Source organism: Plasmodium gonderi (assembly GCF_002157705.1).
Source record: "Plasmodium gonderi DNA, contig: Chr09, whole genome shotgun sequence".
Taxonomy (NCBI): Eukaryota; Apicomplexa; class Aconoidasida; order Haemosporida; family Plasmodiidae; genus Plasmodium; species Plasmodium gonderi.
The window spans coordinates 317,108-334,919 of NW_021628934.1; the positions used below are offsets into that span (position 1 = coordinate 317,108).

The 17,812-nt window shown below is 30.1% G+C and overlaps 2 protein-coding genes across 2 annotated transcripts; one reads left to right on the top strand and one right to left on the bottom strand.

Annotated features, from left to right (window-relative positions):
- Positions 1-4,606: 4,606 nt before the first annotated feature.
- On the bottom strand, positions 4,607-9,778 carry PGO_090550 (hypothetical protein, conserved; the record flags this gene model as incomplete). Its single annotated transcript, XM_028687645.1, has 1 exon — positions 4,607-9,778. One exon carries the CDS (start codon positions 9,776-9,778, stop codon positions 4,607-4,609), a length of 5,172 nt encoding a protein of 1,723 aa, XP_028543446.1.
- A 4,262-nt stretch (positions 9,779-14,040) lies between these two features.
- PGO_090560 (hypothetical protein, conserved) lies at positions 14,041-15,831 on the top strand (the record flags this gene model as incomplete). The annotated part of the gene is made up of 1 exon (XM_028687646.1): positions 14,041-15,831. One exon carries the CDS (start codon positions 14,041-14,043, stop codon positions 15,829-15,831), a length of 1,791 nt encoding a protein of 596 aa, XP_028543447.1.
- Positions 15,832-17,812: the final 1,981 nt, after the last annotated feature.

Genomic DNA, 17,812 nt, shown 5'->3' on the forward strand with positions numbered 1-17,812 from the left:
AAGCATCTTTTATGTCACATATAATATAAAGAACGCATTTTTAGGAACAGAGAAATATGAGAAGATACACAGAAAAAGATGCACGTAATAATGAAATAAAAAAAGAGGCATAAAGATTAAAGTTTTCCTATGTTTTCATATGTCATGTTCTAATTCTATAGGTTTATATTAAAATAGAAAGAAAAAAAAAAAAAAAAGAAAAAGAAAAGAAATATGCATAATACTATTATAAACGACTACATATACATACGTGTATGTGCAAATGAATAATCATATATCTATGCACATGAATTCATTTGAATTTCAGTGAGAAATTCTTTCCGAAATAACTCATAGAGATACAAGCAAGAGTACATACATGTTCACGTGCGTGTGCCTATATACATATGTCTATTATGTATAAAGACAAATTGAAATGTATGCACAAAGATATGCTCATTCCAATTTTTAAATACCAAAAAGGCTTTGAAACGAATGATTAAAATTTTTTCAAATTCATATGTATTTTTCGAAAAATATGAAGATGTAAATACATTCAAATAAGGTAGATGTGGGTGAAAATTAAATGCAACTGGGGGAGGGCACACATTTTAACTGCTCAAAAGATATATAACAACCTTTCGTTTTTTAAAAATGTACGTAATAATGTAACGATGCAAAAGCGTGGAAATGCAAAAACACAACTATATTACTATGAAACAGTGTACGTGTGTAATCATGTATGTCAACCGGGATGATGCATTACTTTCTCGTTTCACATGTTCTGAAGAATTATCTCTACCTCCACTACATGTCCTTTGCTCATATGTGTGTATACGTAAACTCATATAAACGTCTGTATATGTAAAAACCCAGCGAATATACGAAATTGCAAGGGTTTCATTATGGTGACATCTGTAAACGGATGATAGCGTATGCTTTTTGCAACGTTGGCACAACTTTTTCATAAACTTTTGTAATGGTATAGTTATTAAACTTTTAAATCATGCAGAATGTTGTAGTACTACTTCTTGTTATATTAAATTTTATTTGAAAATGTCACTTTTATTTCTATTAAAAAATTAAAAATATAAATCTAAAACATTTATAATAAAAGCTAAAATGTTTCTATTAGACACAGGTAATCGTATATTTATGAAAATGTTAAAAAAAAAAAAAAAAGTGTAAGTAAAGAAAATGTAATTAAATTTTATTTATTATTGTTACTTTATTATTATTTATTTTTTTACTTTTTTTTTATTTTTTTTTTTATTTTGTCGTCGTTAAAGTAATAAATATGGTAGAGTGCTGTTTTTTTTTTTTTTTTTTTTTTTTTTCCGACATTTTTATTTTCTTTTCATGCGAAGTGTGTGCATATACAGTTTCCTATACACTGCATTTTGTTTTGTGTGTGTGAACTAAATAATTAGTTAGGATGATTGTACATATGTATACGTACATGTACGTATGCACGTATACATACGTGAACTTATACATACATAATATACACAAACATAACGTACACAAACATAACGTACACAAACATAACGTACACAAACATAACGTACACAAACATAACGTACACAAACATAACGTACACAAACATAACGTATACATACATAACATATACACACATCAACGTATACATATATGCACATATACATATATGCACATATAAATATACGAACATATACATATACGAACATATACATATATGAACATATACATGTATTATTTTTTTTCAAAACTGCAAAACTTGAGATGCAAGTATTTAGATAAAACAGAAAAATATGCGGCACTCCATTTAAACTAAAAATGCCATGTTTGTGAATATTTGTTCACTTTATCACTTATAGGACCACCAAAATTTGCATAAGTATATATATATAAAATAAATACCGAGAAACATTACATCGTGCGGGAAGGAGAAAAAAGCCTTATTTTTTTGTGTGCAACACGCTGTTTTATTTCAGCGCACAGATTTTTTCCGTTTTACATTTCGCTGCGTTATGTTTTGCTATATTTCACTTTATGTTATTGTACTTCCATGCATTTTCACTTTTTTTCCTATTTTTACTTCATTTTTTAACTGCTATTTTAACATGTGCAGAGAGTTGACACAAATTATACTCGAAACTTAGTGTTATATATTCATAGGAAAGAAAAAAATCCCACGTCATATTTTTGCTGCACATTTTTTTTTTCTACCTTATTTTTTAAAAATAACATATGCACACTTTTAAATACATTTACGCATATATATACACAGTGAAAACAACATAGACAATTTACCGTTTATAAAATTTAAAATTACAAAAATACACTTCTTTTTAACGCTTTATTATTTTTATATTTTTTTTTATTTTTGTGAATAAATTTTAACCAATTCGTGAAATTCGTGCACATGGTGAAATTTTATCTAGTTAAAAATGACGGGTGAAAATCACCCTAAAAAATAACTTATTTTAAAAAGAGTAAAAACTTGAACTAACCACTTTTTTAATTTAAATTTACTTCAATTGTCTACTTTGTACGTGTTAAAATTAATCACGCGCATAAGAATTATTCGTAACTGCTATTATTTACAGCATATGCACCAATGAATTATGCAACATTTTTAATAAATTTTTTTTTTTTTTATTTTCATTTCAACAGTACGCATTTAGAAAAAAGGTTTTGGTTATGCTGGTGATAATAGGAGGAAAAACTAAGAACAACAATTCATAGCAAAATGTAGCTGAGATGCCATTTTGTCATTTTTGGTGAAGTGCCAAAATTGGAGAATATTAAATGCGTAAGTCTCTGTGTTGATATCTTCATTCCCCAACCGTCACAACAGTGTTCAGACAAAAAATATATATAAGTATATATAAGTATATATATATATATATATATAAGGCTCTTTTTACCTTGGCGCAGTTACAAATAGGTGTGCACTTGTGTTTTCCAATAACGTGTTGCAGATAATTAACTATCCCAAACTCAATAAAGGTATGAGCATAACATGTCCTTTTTTTCGAGCATTATTGATAGACATTGTACCTCCGTATGTGCAATTTCTTCCCCTTCAAAAATACACGTTGGTTAAGGTAATATCTGTAAGCATTCAAGTTCCTACACGAAAAAAGATCGGTTCATCTTTTGCTCCTATGTTCCTATAACCCAAAAGTGATAAGTTTTAACATAGTTATGAGTGGCCTAGAAGTGTAATTGATCCCTCCTTAATTAAAAAACAAAACAGCATAAATTAGTGAAATGATAAATTACCGAAATGATAAAATAGCGAAATGATAAAATAGCGAAATGATAAAATAGCGAAATGATAATGTAATAAATAAATAAGTAAAATAAAAAATTATCCTCATCGTCATTTGCCTATTTTCACCAACATTAATCCGGCCTGTGTCTTCCAAAGTGTGACATTTCAATTTTACATGCACACGTTTTCAATGTTAAAAAAAAGACATTATGACCAATTAGATAAGCGTATCGAAGGAAACGCACATCACTCAGTAATTTCTCCCTTTTTGTGGACACTATTTGTCGAAGGGAAAAGAAACACCATGAGCTAAAATTAAAAAAGCACACCTGTAAAGCGTATATATACATATGCATATATAAAGGTAAATTGTGCCCAGTGCTCAGGCTTTTTGTAACAAAAGGTGGTAGTACTTCGCCCAGGAAATAAGAAACCAAAAAATACGCACACTCAAAACTGTGTGTGTTATTCATATATATATATATATATATACACATAACAAACCTTAACGTCGCAACTTGACCTAATTTTAAAAATTTTACTATACTGTAGATAGATGAAAAGTGACAAAATGGAAATCTGCCAAACGGATTATGAATGAAGGATAAGTAAAATTGTAAAGGAAGTGGGGAAGGGGTATGTGAAATGAACTGTTGCATTTACTTGTGTGCAATGAGCCTAACTAAACAAATGACAAATATATTAAATCATCTCATGTAGGGAAGAAAGAAAAGGAAAAAAAAAAAAAAAAAAAAAAACACATACACACACACATACATATATATGTATATGCCATGTTGTTGCAATAGAAAATGTTGTGGCAAGGAATGAAAAATAAATGTAAATACAACTTCCCCAGTGGGGAAAGAAAAAGACATACAGTCAGTTGCAATCGCGCAGTTGCATTCGAGCAGGTGCATTCACATATATTCACACATGCATACATGAACACACATAGATAACGCCAAAATGAAGTTAAAATGAAATTAAAGAAGACAATATAAGTACTACAAAAATATGCTGATACTGGAAAGTGGGGTAAATTTTTAGACACCTTTTTTTTTTTTTTTTTTTTTAATTGCAAATAAGATGAGAAAAGGGTTAATCTTAACTGAAGTGGGTGGGGGACTCACTATGTAATTTATATTCCCCTTTAAATTATTCTAGTAAGAAGTAGGAGATGAACATTCTTATTTCAAACGCAGGGAATGTATACATATATATATTTATGTATGCACATATATTTGGTACTCTTTAACCCCCTCCATAATTGGACAATTTATTTTGACATATTAGTAGGCCCTACATATCGACACGTCTGTATATACACTGCTGACGAATGGAATATGTCATAAGTAAATAAACTTCTTATTTGTTCTTCTTACTATGAACAATATTGCTTACACCATTCCTTCCATTTTTTATAGTTGTTAATTTTCGCACTCCATTGTGAAGTTTGGTAAAATGCTTGACATACTCAAAGCTGTCATAACCAGATGAACTTCCATATGATAATTCATCTTCATCGCTATATTTCATTTCATTTGATTGTTCAGGATTGTGGAAAATGTTGTACGAGTTAACCATATCATTGAAACATTCCCTTCCATAATGTTCATACATGAAGTTATTCTTAGTCTGGATATGCATTCTATTAACATCTTCAAGTGGGAGCTTTTGACAATTATGCATTTCTTCATAATTATTCATGCATTTATAACGGTTCACATTTTCATAATTATTCAAGTCATTATAATTATTCATGCATTCATAGTGGTTCACATTTTCATAATTATCCATTTCTTTATCAAGCGAATTGGGGGAATAATTCATAGCCATCTCACGATTCACCATCTTCGAATTCATCGAAAAGGGTGCATTTGACGAATCCACACCAAAAGCATCAACCCCTCTGGCAGAACCATTCACTGCATCAGGATGATAATTATCTCTATAAAGAAAGAAATTATCTTCAATTATATTTCTACCTCTGGGTAATTGAAGTCTTGTTGATAATGTAGAGTTATGTTCGTGAAATGCTTCTCTGTTATTTCTATACTCAATTTTGTATCTCATTTTATTACTGTTTTTCCTTCTTTGTATTTGAGAATGGCCAAACCTATTAGCAGAACAAAAATCATTCGTAGGACCCTTAACAAATGAGCAATTTTTCTTGATCCTATAAATGGATAAACTGTCATGATTTTTTTGTAAAAGGTTTTCCATATGCTTTCTCTGCACTGCATTCCCCGGCACACCCGGGTACTCTTCATCAGATTGGTTCACATCTGAATGGCCGTTACCACGCTGCTTTTCATCAGATTGGTTCACATCTGAATAGCTGTTACCATAGTACATGGGATCTAACTCCCTCTTATGCTTTGCAGAATGCATAAACAAAGGGTTCCTACCGTCCTTTGGTGGATAGGAATAATCATGAGGCTTATTATTTCTATTCAGTTTTAAATTACTAGTATCCATAATGTTAAGGGGTGCAGTAAATCCAACCTTTTGAGTTGGCAATCGGTAGGATATACTTAACAGTCGTAGTTGTAAAATAATAAAATCATACACATCTGTTCTTAGTTCGAAAACTTTTCTCCAATTTCCCCATCCTTCAACACATTTAATCCAGAAACTAATTTCATAAAAATGACCTGGTTGGAGGGAACAACCAAAATATAAATTTTTTGTTTTACAAAAATCACTAGGTCTATTATCAACTAGAAATTGTAAACTTTTTCTCAATTCCTTAAGGGCTAGTAGGGGCGTATTAATATCTACCTTGAAGGATATATCTATGTATGCATTTTTGGATCGACTTTCATTATAAATTTTAACGTTACTTAACTTAGAATTTTCATAAATTACAATTTTGCCAGTAGTAGTTTCAAATTCAGTTGTGTATGTTTTAATTTTTTTAATATACATGGCTTCCCCTCCATCTAGTCTTACTCTATCCCCGATATTATATGGGTTTGAAAAAGCAATGAAAATAACAGATGTGATAAAATTTGTATACATATAACTTAATATTACAGTTACAGCTGTTATAAATGCTGCTCCTGTTACAATAATAGTGTCGACAGAGACACCAAATATGAATAACAAAACAACTGTTGCTAGAAATGACAAAAGAATGGACATTAGTCTTCTTACTAATTTTAAAATACTTTCTTGTCCTTTTAAACTTTTTATAAATTTCTTTCTGCATGATATTGCTCTCTTGATTGCATTTCGAAACATAATCATATCAATTTTCCCGTGTCCAGATAGGTCAAATTCTTTCATAAATTCTTCTGTTTCTTCTGGTTTTAAAAAAACCTCAATCATCTCTTTTGTAATAAATTCATTTCCATTTATACTCATCTGGATAGGACTTCGTACATTCATAACAAATAAATCATCTATTTCTAGTGACATGTCTTTTTTTATTTTGCTGAATCTTCCTTTTTTATTCTTTTTAAAACAAAAACATTTGCTTAATTTTACTTTCTTATTTTCCTTCAGTCTTTTTACATTCATTGCATCACTTCTTTCTAATATGTTATTTTCTTCATTCAATAAATGAGAATGGTAATAATACGTCTTTCTCATTCCAGATATGTTATTTTTTATTTTCTTACTAAATTTTCCAGAATCCTTTGCTTTCTTATTTGTTTTCTTTTTTCTATCACCAAATATTTGATATGATGAATTAATCTCTTTCATATGTGATTCTATGTTACTTTCTTCACTTGACATATTTAATGTGTTTCCATTCTCCCCTATATTCTTCAATGAAGTTCCAAAGTTATTTTCTTCTTTTTTCAACAACTTCTCTGTTTTACCCATTTCAATGTCGTAATACATTACTTCTTTATCTATATTATTTTCAATCATTTCTTCTTCATTTGAGGTAGAATCCTTCATTTCCTTCTTATGCACAGAATCTACACTGTACTTTTTCTTCAAAACTTCTTCTATTGTTAAATCTTTTATTTGAACCTTCATGCTGTTGTAATTTTCCAAAGGAGGAAAAAATGTCCTTTCTTCTGTGTCTTTCAAAGGGTTATCGTCATACAGTATATCATTCGCATGTCCTTCCCTATTTGCATTCCCATTTTCTTTTATCTCTTCCATTCCTTCCTTCTTTTTAATTGCAACTTCTTTTATTCCAGACACTGATGGGGTAATAAATATGTTAAATTTTGTGTCTTCCAAAATAGAGGTTTCTTTTATAACCACATTTGCATTCGCGCCGTTCCTATCTCGTTCCTCCTTCAGGTTTGTCTCCTTCATTCCAATTTCATTATTTCTTTTTTGTTTCCTCTGATTAGAGTGTATTTCCTTTTTTCTAGATTCATTTCCATTTTCTTCATATTCATCATATTGTGTAGTATTCCGTTTTGCCTCAATGTCGACCATTTTAGGATCACGGATTTGATGGAGACCGAGACCAGGAGTAGGAGTAAAACCATTGGGATCACCACCCTGTATAGGGGAGGCAGACAGATCATGAACATTCGTTTTTCCTCTCTTTTTCTTCTCCTTCGTCTTCTCCTCCATTTTCTTTGTATCTCTGATACTTGTCATACCATTAGGATCTCTACCTTTCATATCTCCAACTATGGATGATTTTTTCTTTTCATTCTTTTTCCTAAATATTGTAACTGCACCGTTATCGCCTTTCTCTCCCACTATTTCTGTAACCTTGTCAGTTATACTTGATTGTGTATTTTTTATTTCTCTCTGTTTTGTTTCACTTTTTCTCATTGCTTCCTCTGTTCTCAATTGTCTATCATGCGTTCTGTCCGTCACATCTCTCTTCGCCACTTCTCCATCGACCACTTCTCTCCTGGGTACCTCTCCCCCAGAGGAGACATTCTCATTTTTAGAGTCCTTTTTAATATTGTACCCATTCTTGTCTCGGCTCCTTGGCCTATTCAAAAGATTCACTTCATTCTCTTCTCTCCTCTTACCCAACTTATCTCTCTCCTTAACCTTTTTTTCCTCAGCCGCTTCCGATCGAATTGCATCCAAATCAATGTCATTGAAAATATTTTCCAAGTTGATTTTTTTTTTTGCTCTAGATTCTGAGTCTGAGTTGTAGGCTGGGTTTTTATGGGGATTTGGAAAGGTCTCTTGCAAGTTACGTAAATTGGAATCTCTATTCAAATTTAAGGTCTGCAAATTTTTATTATGAGAAAAATCATCAGAAGAGATATTATGCATAGCTGAACCAGTAAAAGCATATGTATCATTTTTCTCTTGATAATACATTTTTAGAGACATAATAATTTGTCTGAATAGAATATCTCCTCCAATTTTTATAGAATTTTTATTTATCAAAGGAATACTATTATTTAGAAGAAAGATGAGAGGAGGAGTGTTAACAACATAATGACAAGCTAGCCAATTTTTAATAGTGGACGTTTCTGTCTTAACAATATTTTTGGATTCAAATATAGGAGGAACTAATAATTTCATAGCATTTCTTTTTTTATTTCTATTTAAAGTAATTTTACAACAAGTACAATTTCGAGGTAAATTTTTAAATAATAACAACTCAGCTTTATCTTGAATAATTTTCTTACTTATATCATTAGTTTCAAGCTGTCTAATCATTTTCTCATCTTGATATAATTCATAGCCAAATAACGATCTTATATTTTCTTGCTTATCTGCAACAAACATAAACCATTCTATGTTAAATTTTCGAAGAATTCCATATTGTGATAAATATTTTCCTAACAAATCATGAGCATTCATTAAAAAACCTAATTCAAATACAAATGATATTATGGATAATAGAAGTAATCGGGCAGCAAAAACAATGTATAACAATATAGGAAATGATATTAACCAATTTATACTTTTTAAAAACATGAGAGGATTATCTTTATCTTTATATCCAAAAATTCGTAAAACGTAATAATCTCCATTTTCTTGTTCCCCTTTTTTTAATATCATATTACTTCTCCAATATATAATTTGAACAGATGACCATAATAAATAAACTAATTCTGGATCTACTGTATTGTAAAATGCAGCACATAAAGCACTTGGTTGCAGCAATCTTTCTAAAAATAATTTCTGTATAATTGCATGAATAATCATTATTATTGTAAACGATACCATATTAATACCCAAAATTAAGAAGCAGCAATATATGCTACCATATATAAAGCTTCTATTATATTTAGGTTCATGTACTGGGTCATGTAAATTAGGCTCAGATAAAGAACTTAAACTTACACATAAAACTACTAAATTCATTGTAAAGTGAATGATAAACCATAACCCTGGAGATAAATCAGGAAATATTATCGACAATATTCTTAATATAATATCCCATAATGTTTCACTTTCGCTTTCATCTTCTTCCTCTTCATCGTCTTGTAAAAACTGAGGATTGTAAGAAGATTTTTGAATGTACAAATTTAGAGCATTTATTCTGTCTTGTCTGTTCATATAAGACCTCGACATGTCCATCATTAGCGAATGAGGGTATTTAGCCTTCGACCCGCTCTTGTAATTTTCTTCCCTCAGCTCGTTCATCTTGTCCCCTCCACTTGTTCATCGCCCTCTTCTCCGCTACTGTCACGTCTGCTGTCACGTCTGCTGCCACGTCTGCTGCCACGTCTGCTGCTACGTTTGCTGCCACTTCTACTTTATTTGGGACACAGTTTCTCAAACGTACGAATACATGTGAGTACGCATGGGTATGCACATATCTGCTGGCACATACATATGTACATACAAGGAAGTGTTTATATATATGTACATACATGTACGAATACGCACAGGCACATGTGTACGTATACTCTCTGGAGGGGTAATTGTGTCTATTGCCTGTATCTACCTCACATATATGTTTTTTTTTTTTTTTTTTTTTTTTTTTGTCTGGAACGAGTTCATTATCCCTTTGACAGAATTTTATAATTTTTTAAAATTTTTAAATTCGAAATGTGGGAGGAATTTTTGGTGAACAAATATTTCTCCATGAGGAGGTTGAGAAGCACAAGCGTTTTTTTTTTTTTTTTTTTTTTTTTATTTTACTTTACATGTGTGTATATAAGCCTACATATGTGCATATACATATGCATACACATACGCATGTAGATATGCATATATATATTCACGTATTCTCGTGTAGGAACACTCACTATGCATGCCAAACTGCTTTACATAAAGAGGGGTTGATTTTTCCTATGCTCGCGCTTCATATTGCCTCTGACTCAAATGTATATATGCCTCTACATTCAGGTGAAAAAATAAGCCATACAAATGTCGCTCATACATGTGTGCATGTATGTCTAAGACAAATTAAATGCCCATATCACCATCCGCTTTGACGTATACATTTCTTTCCCAATTTTTCCAATTCTTAATGCTAAATATTTCATATGCATACAACTCGGAAGGTAGACATATATACATTTATCTATATACGTGTATCTATATGTATGCATCTATATGTATGTATCTATATGTATTTATCTATTTGTGTGTATCTATATGTATGTATCTATATGTATGTATCTATATGTATGTATCTATATATACCCCTGCGCAACACGTATATATATGTGCTCATGCACAGTTTTCCCTCATTCCCCATGTGTGTACCATTACATGTTATTGAGGAAGGCCTTTTACTCACAAGGAAATTCAAAGTGGCCCCAAATAAGTTTCTCCCTGTGCCCCTCAAACTGTTGAAAATATGTGTCTAATAAACCGATTTAACAGTATATTACCCACTTAAAAAAAAAAAAAAATGTACCAATTTTGTATTCATTAATATATGAGAATTACATTGACATATTTAAAAAAGGGAAAAAAACAAAGAAAAAGTAATTTTCATATTGTAACCATATATTTTTACACAAAATATTTTGTTTTTAAAATGTTCTATCAGTGCTCACTTGAAAAAAATTCTTAAATATTGAAAAAAGAAATTCAGTTAAAATGTACAGCTTTCACAGTTATGCCAAGTCTATGAAAAAAAAAAAAAAAAAAAAAAAAAAAAAAAAAAAAAAACACCTGTACACACATTTTAGCAACTCAAGGAACATGCATAAAACAAAGTCTACCAAAAAAAAAAAACATAAATAAATAAAAAGGCTTCTAAAATTTTGCTCTTGTGAGTAAGGTTTACTTTCTTAAATTGGGTGTATAATATAAAGTTCTAATTAGCTTTTTTTTTTTTTTTTTTTTTTTTTTATATATATATATGGCCACTGCAACACCAAAAGGGCGAAGGGTAGTTTTCCCTTTTTTACATTTTTTTATGTGTTATTTGTTGGTACTGTCTTTCGTAGCTTATACAAAAATTTCTACAACTTATGTATTTTCATGAACCCCTTCTTCCACAAAAAAAAAATAAAAACATATATATATATATATATATATATATATATACACTTTAAACTGGTTCATTTTTCTATATTTCCATTCGCTGTTCCTCAATCACACATATATAAAACAAAATAGAAGTATGGTCACCTAATATAGACATGATAATTTGTGGTAGCATGTTTACAGAATTCAACGTGTGTGTGCATGCATATATGTACACATACCGAGGGAGAATAAAAAGAAAAGATCCATCTGCTCAAGATAACAAAGCATAACCATTGTGCGCGCGTGTGAACATATACTTGCTATATAAATGACAGAATGGATAATTTAATAAGAGAATTTTCTTACATCAAATTTATGAACAAGATTTATGGTAATGGCTTCATATGGTTTTACACCAATTGTATTACTTGTCCCCGTGTGGGAATTGAAATAATTCTAAAGCCTTGACAGCAGTTTCTTATATGTAAGAAATTACTTTTTTTTTTTTTATGCTTAACGGCATAAATGTTATGTTTGCAATTAAAAAAAAAAAATGTTCCTTCATGCCACAAAATGGAGGAAATGTAAGGAAGATATAGCTTGTATGTAGAAAAAATCCTAAACAAAGCAATAGAGTGTTACCCAATTTTATTTTGTATTTATATTCCCCATTTAACTTTTTGTTTTCTTATTTTTTTAGAAAATCATAAAAAACACACTAGTTCAGCTTATTTATTGACTAGCTCTTTTATATTCATATTAAATCCATTCGTGCTCGATAATATACAGCGACATGATTTTGTAGACTTGTGTAGTATGTATTACCTGCATGCAATAAGATGTTGACATTTGCTTGCAATACCATCAATAAACACTATTGTGTTCATATATCTGCTAAAATTCACACATTAGGGTTTATACCTAATCAGACGAAAATCAGGCCATTTGGGATTTTTTTAATTTTTTACCTATCCCTTTTTTCTCATTCCTATGTTCATATATCTACAAGTATAAATCATACCATACACATGCTGCAACATGTTTATGCAAAGTAAAGAAAGGTATTCACTTACATATAACTTTTCCTTATAATTACAAATGTATGTTTTAACTATAATGAGGGGAAAATAATTATTTCTTATTTTCCAATCTGTTAAATGAAAAAATATATTTTCAGTTACACACATTGTAATGCTTATTAGAAAAAAAAATAAAATAAAATAAAATAAGTAGAATAAACATACTCCCTTCCGTTAAATAATAAAGGTCAAAGAGGAGGGTCGCACACAGGTACTAGTATCTTTCCAGGTGAATATTCATTTTTATGTAAATGAATAGGTAAAGAAACGTACACAATTTAAATATGTGTTTATGTATATATCGATGATATTAAATAAATCAGCGTAATGCGGATAAACTGTGAAAGTATCTTAAAGTTTAGTTTGTTATATGAAAACAAAAGCGTTTTTATGTGTTTGTCTATAACCCTAATTCGTTATAACCTTTTTTGAAGATGCTTTCAAAATATGTGCCCCATTTTATGGAATGAAAAAGTTAATTCTTCTTTCATTTTAATGATAATAATCTCATGAAAAGCGCATGGGAAAAACATGACAAAGTCAAGCTAATCTTATGTATAAACATACCTAACCTTTATGTTGTTCTACTACTGCGATGGCAGTTATATATACTATATATATATATACATACATATATGTATATCGTGGATCAAAAACTTGTAAAAAAATAATGCTATGATTTGTGTAGCTAAATTTTTTTTTTTTTTTTTATTTCACGAAACTTAATCACGCCTTGGTAATTTGACCATTTTGGAAATTTTAATTTTTTTTCCCTTTAAAATTCGTAAATTCACATATATTCATTTTCTTCCTACGCTAGCATCAACCACACCACGACCTCTTCAATAAATAAGAAAAAATCGTATTACAAAAATAATAACAAAAAATTTTTACAAGTTTCTCATAAACTCCTAACAAAATTTTAATGCTAAACAAAATTCTCGCATCCCTTTTGCAAAACATTTTAAATTCCCAGTGCATTATTTATATTCCTCAATTATTTATCACCCAAGACGCATAATTGCTTCAATTCGAATTCTAAATTTTTTAAAAGAAACCTTAACAAAAAAAAAAAAAAAAAAAAAAAAAAAAAAATCATGGCTATTTACCTGACTTGTCAGGCAAAAACACAAAAATAAATCCACATAGAAAACATAAAAATCGTATGACATATTTACAGGTTTAGGTACGTTAAAAAAAGAGAGTGTACATGTACATATATATAAAAGCGGAAAAAGAAAACTTGAGAAATAGGCGCAAAAAAAATAGTGCTAAACGGATGAACAAAGGTGGTATATATATTAATGTGAAAACCAAATTACGCTCAGAGAGAAAAGAAATGTATATACATATACTTGTAGTTGCCAGCCGCAAAAGACTTCTCGAGTTAACAAATTGATGGAAGAAAACTCAAATAAAAATACATCAGATGAATGTGCAAAAATTTCTGATTTATTCAAAGACGAAAATAGGAACATCGAAAACTTCAAAAAAAAAATCAAGGAAAATAAGAGAATGGTCCCATCGAGGAAAAAGAAGAGAGAAATAAAAGACGCCGACTCTGAGGAAGAAGAGGAGGCCCTAAATAAAGAGAAAATACTAAAAATTCAGGAACGAGAAGAGGAAGAGGGTAATAATGGCGTAGCGAATTCGGAGGAAGACCAAGAACTTGATAATGACAGTGACGAAAAGGATGAATATTATAAAATTCAGGAAGAACACGAAGAAGAAGATGCTAGGGGAAATAATCTGGGGAAAAAAAAAAGAAAATCCAAATTGAAAAGAAAAATCGACCAAGAGGAGAATGCGGGAAATGGTGGCACAGAACAGAACACGGAAAATGACTTTACTAGTAAGGACAACATTTTTGGGGATCAGAACTTTTCAGATGAAAGCCAAGGCAGCAAATATCATGAGGAAGAAAATAACGACAATTCTGATAACAGAGACAACGACGATGATGATGATGATTATAATGCTAATGAGAATAGTGTAAAGGAAAAGAGAAAAAAAAAAAAAAAAAAAAAACTACTTTCTAACAAAGATAAGAAAATAAGCGATGGAGATAATATGGAGGTAGAGGATGAAGGAAAAAAAAGGAAAAAAGAGAAATTAATAGAGACAACAAATAGCAAGTTTATAGACAGTGTAGCAGAAGAAGGGGAAGAGGCGACGGATGAAGACGAAAGTGAAGATGACACCGAGGAATACGAGGAAGAAGATCTAAGTATCGATGACAAGGACGTAAAAAAAAATAAGAAAAAGAAAAGATCTCGGAACAATGAGAACTTTAACAATTTAAGCATATTAGATGATGAAAGAGGATACGACAATGATGTAGTGGATTCGAACAAATCTGAAAAAAAAAAAAAATCTCATTTTGATGAAATATTAGAAAATTTGAAAATGAAAAGAAAAAGAGTACAGAAAATTTCGGAAGATGATGGTCTACAATATTGTGAAAACGTTTTAAATCAAATGATTTTAATGCATGAACAAGATGTAAAAAATATGAAAGAAAAAAAACCAGCAACAGCTAAACTTCAAACAATTGATCAAGTATGTAAAATTCTAACAAAGCCGAAATGGAAACCTTTTTTTATGAAATTAAATATATATCACGTATTAGCATTATGGTTAATGCCAACATCGAAAAACACTTTACCCAATTTCACCATAAGGACTAATTTACTGAAAGTTATACAACAATTACCAATTACTATAAAATCCTTGAGAGGTAGCCAATTAGGAAAAATAATGACATACTTACACACACATAAAGAAGAAACAGAAGAAAATAAGAAATTAATCAGAAGTATTTTACAAAATTGGATGGGACCCATTATAGGTATTAATACAAATTATAAACAGTTTTTAAAAGAAAGGCAAAAAAGAATATTAGAAAATCCGGAATATCATAAAAAAGTTCTTGAAAAAGCAAAAACGCTCATACCTGATTCCATATGTATTGAAAAAGAAGAAGAACAAAATGAATTTAAAAGACATGCTACCATACCTTTCAATAGTGAATGTTCCTTTTTAATTAACGTACCGTCATCTGTTCCTAGTTCGAGTAAAAAAATTCTTCCAAAAAGTAAAATAAAGAGGCTTACTGATAATATGAAATTATTGAAGAGAGCTAGAAAATCACAGAAGGTATCTATTGAGGGAAAGGGGATTGCCATGTAGATGCACAATTAGGTGTGAAGATATTGCACTTTTCTTTTTCTCCTCATCACTACCACCACCATCACCCTGGGTCTGATAACTTAAAATAAATCATAATTTTGAGAAAAACAGTTCCACCTTTTTTATGTACGATGATGATGAAGAAGAGGAAGAAATAACATGAATATAACGATGGCTAGCTCGATTTAACATTTGAGTAAAAAACTGTAAACGTTATTTAATGGTTCTTCTGGGTGAAGCAGGTTTACGGTTGGTTTGCTTGATACCATTTACTCCGTATTCAAACCTATTTGAAGTCTATGTATAATCATTGTTAAATTTTTGTACATATTGTTTGGGTATTGTGCAAATTAGAAACAATGGTCTGCAACATACACTGATTTGGCGATGGCCTCTATATGACGGTAGAAGAAATGTTATACTTGGCAAACAAACCTCATAACAATTCCCGTACTTATATGATATCATGTGTATGTCCCCATTTGCAATCCAATCATTTTTTTTTTTTTTTTTTTTTTTTTTGCCTCATTTGTTATTTTTCTTACCCGAATATGCTGTGTGTGTATTTAAGTGTGATTTTCTTCCTCGAACATGGAATAGTTAAAAAAAAAAAAAAAAATTTTATCTATCGTTAGTTAAATATTCAAATGGTTCCTAATTTGGATGTATTACATATTAGTGAAGTCATTTGTGTGCTAATATTTTTTCTGCCTTTCTTTTTTTTTTTTTTTAGCTTCAATGTATATATCATATTTGTCTTTTTTTGAGGCAATTTTGCCAAATTATTTTATAAGCCACAATTTGAATAGATTACCATTTTTTTCTTCCATTTCAGTCCGCTTTTATTTTATTTTTTATTATTTTATTTATTTATTTATTTTTTTTTTTGTGTACAACTTGGCACAAAGCATGTACCCTGTGAATTTCACAACACTACAATCGTATTTATATAATATAAACAAATCGTGAGAAAAAAAAAAAAAAAATGAAGAAATAAATAAATAATTAAAACTGATTCCATGCGATTATATGTGTGTAGATACATTTTTACATATCATCATCTATTCATGTAATTATTCAGGTAACGTAAAGCCATAGGGGTCATCATCAATTCAAAAAAAAAAAAAAAAAAAAAAAAAAAAAGGAAAGGAAAGGAAAGGCAAAGACATCTTAGAGTGTGTTGCAGTGGTTTGGCGTCCTCACTATATTGCACAACTGAAAGAGGAATTTCTGAAAAAAAATCATGGTATATATATATATATCTGCATGTAAATGTAAATATTTGCATATTTATTCATCTACATCCAGACGTTTGTTCGTGTTTTACCAAGAGAGGAAATTACAACTCTCCTTCTCTTCCAATTTTGCATATATAAATAGCTAACCAAACGAGGTAAAACGAGTCAGGGGAAAAATACACCTTGGTAGCATTCATTGTGCAACACTGTGCATATAGAACAGATAAAAGAAAACACACATGTAGAGTAAGTAAAGCATAGATCTAAATGTGACTATGCGAATATAGTGATTTTCCAATATGAGATATTACCATTTGCACAGACATCAATAGAATGACGAAAAATGCCAAAAAAAAAAAAAAAAAAAAAAAAGAAGTTAACTGATTTGTTTTGGAACAGTTCTGATGTTTTTTTTTTTTTTTTTTTTTTTATTTTGAAGTCATAAGAATTTGGTTGTCGTGATTAACTTTGTTAAGGAAGCAGATTTTCATTCGTTTCGTTCGCTTTATTCGCTTTATTCTCTTCTGTTGTATTAATTTATTTGCTGCTCCCCGTTCATTGCAGTCTGTGGTGCCATGGGGAACGAGGGGGAGGGGGCTACGTAAAAATTCGCAAGTGAAACAAAATGTCTCTGCGTTGAAATGAATGAACACACGTTCATTTGTCCCCTTCACATGTGTCACATCTCTTGTATACGAATAAAAAAGGAAGTATATACACATGTGTGTATTTTTTTTTTTTTT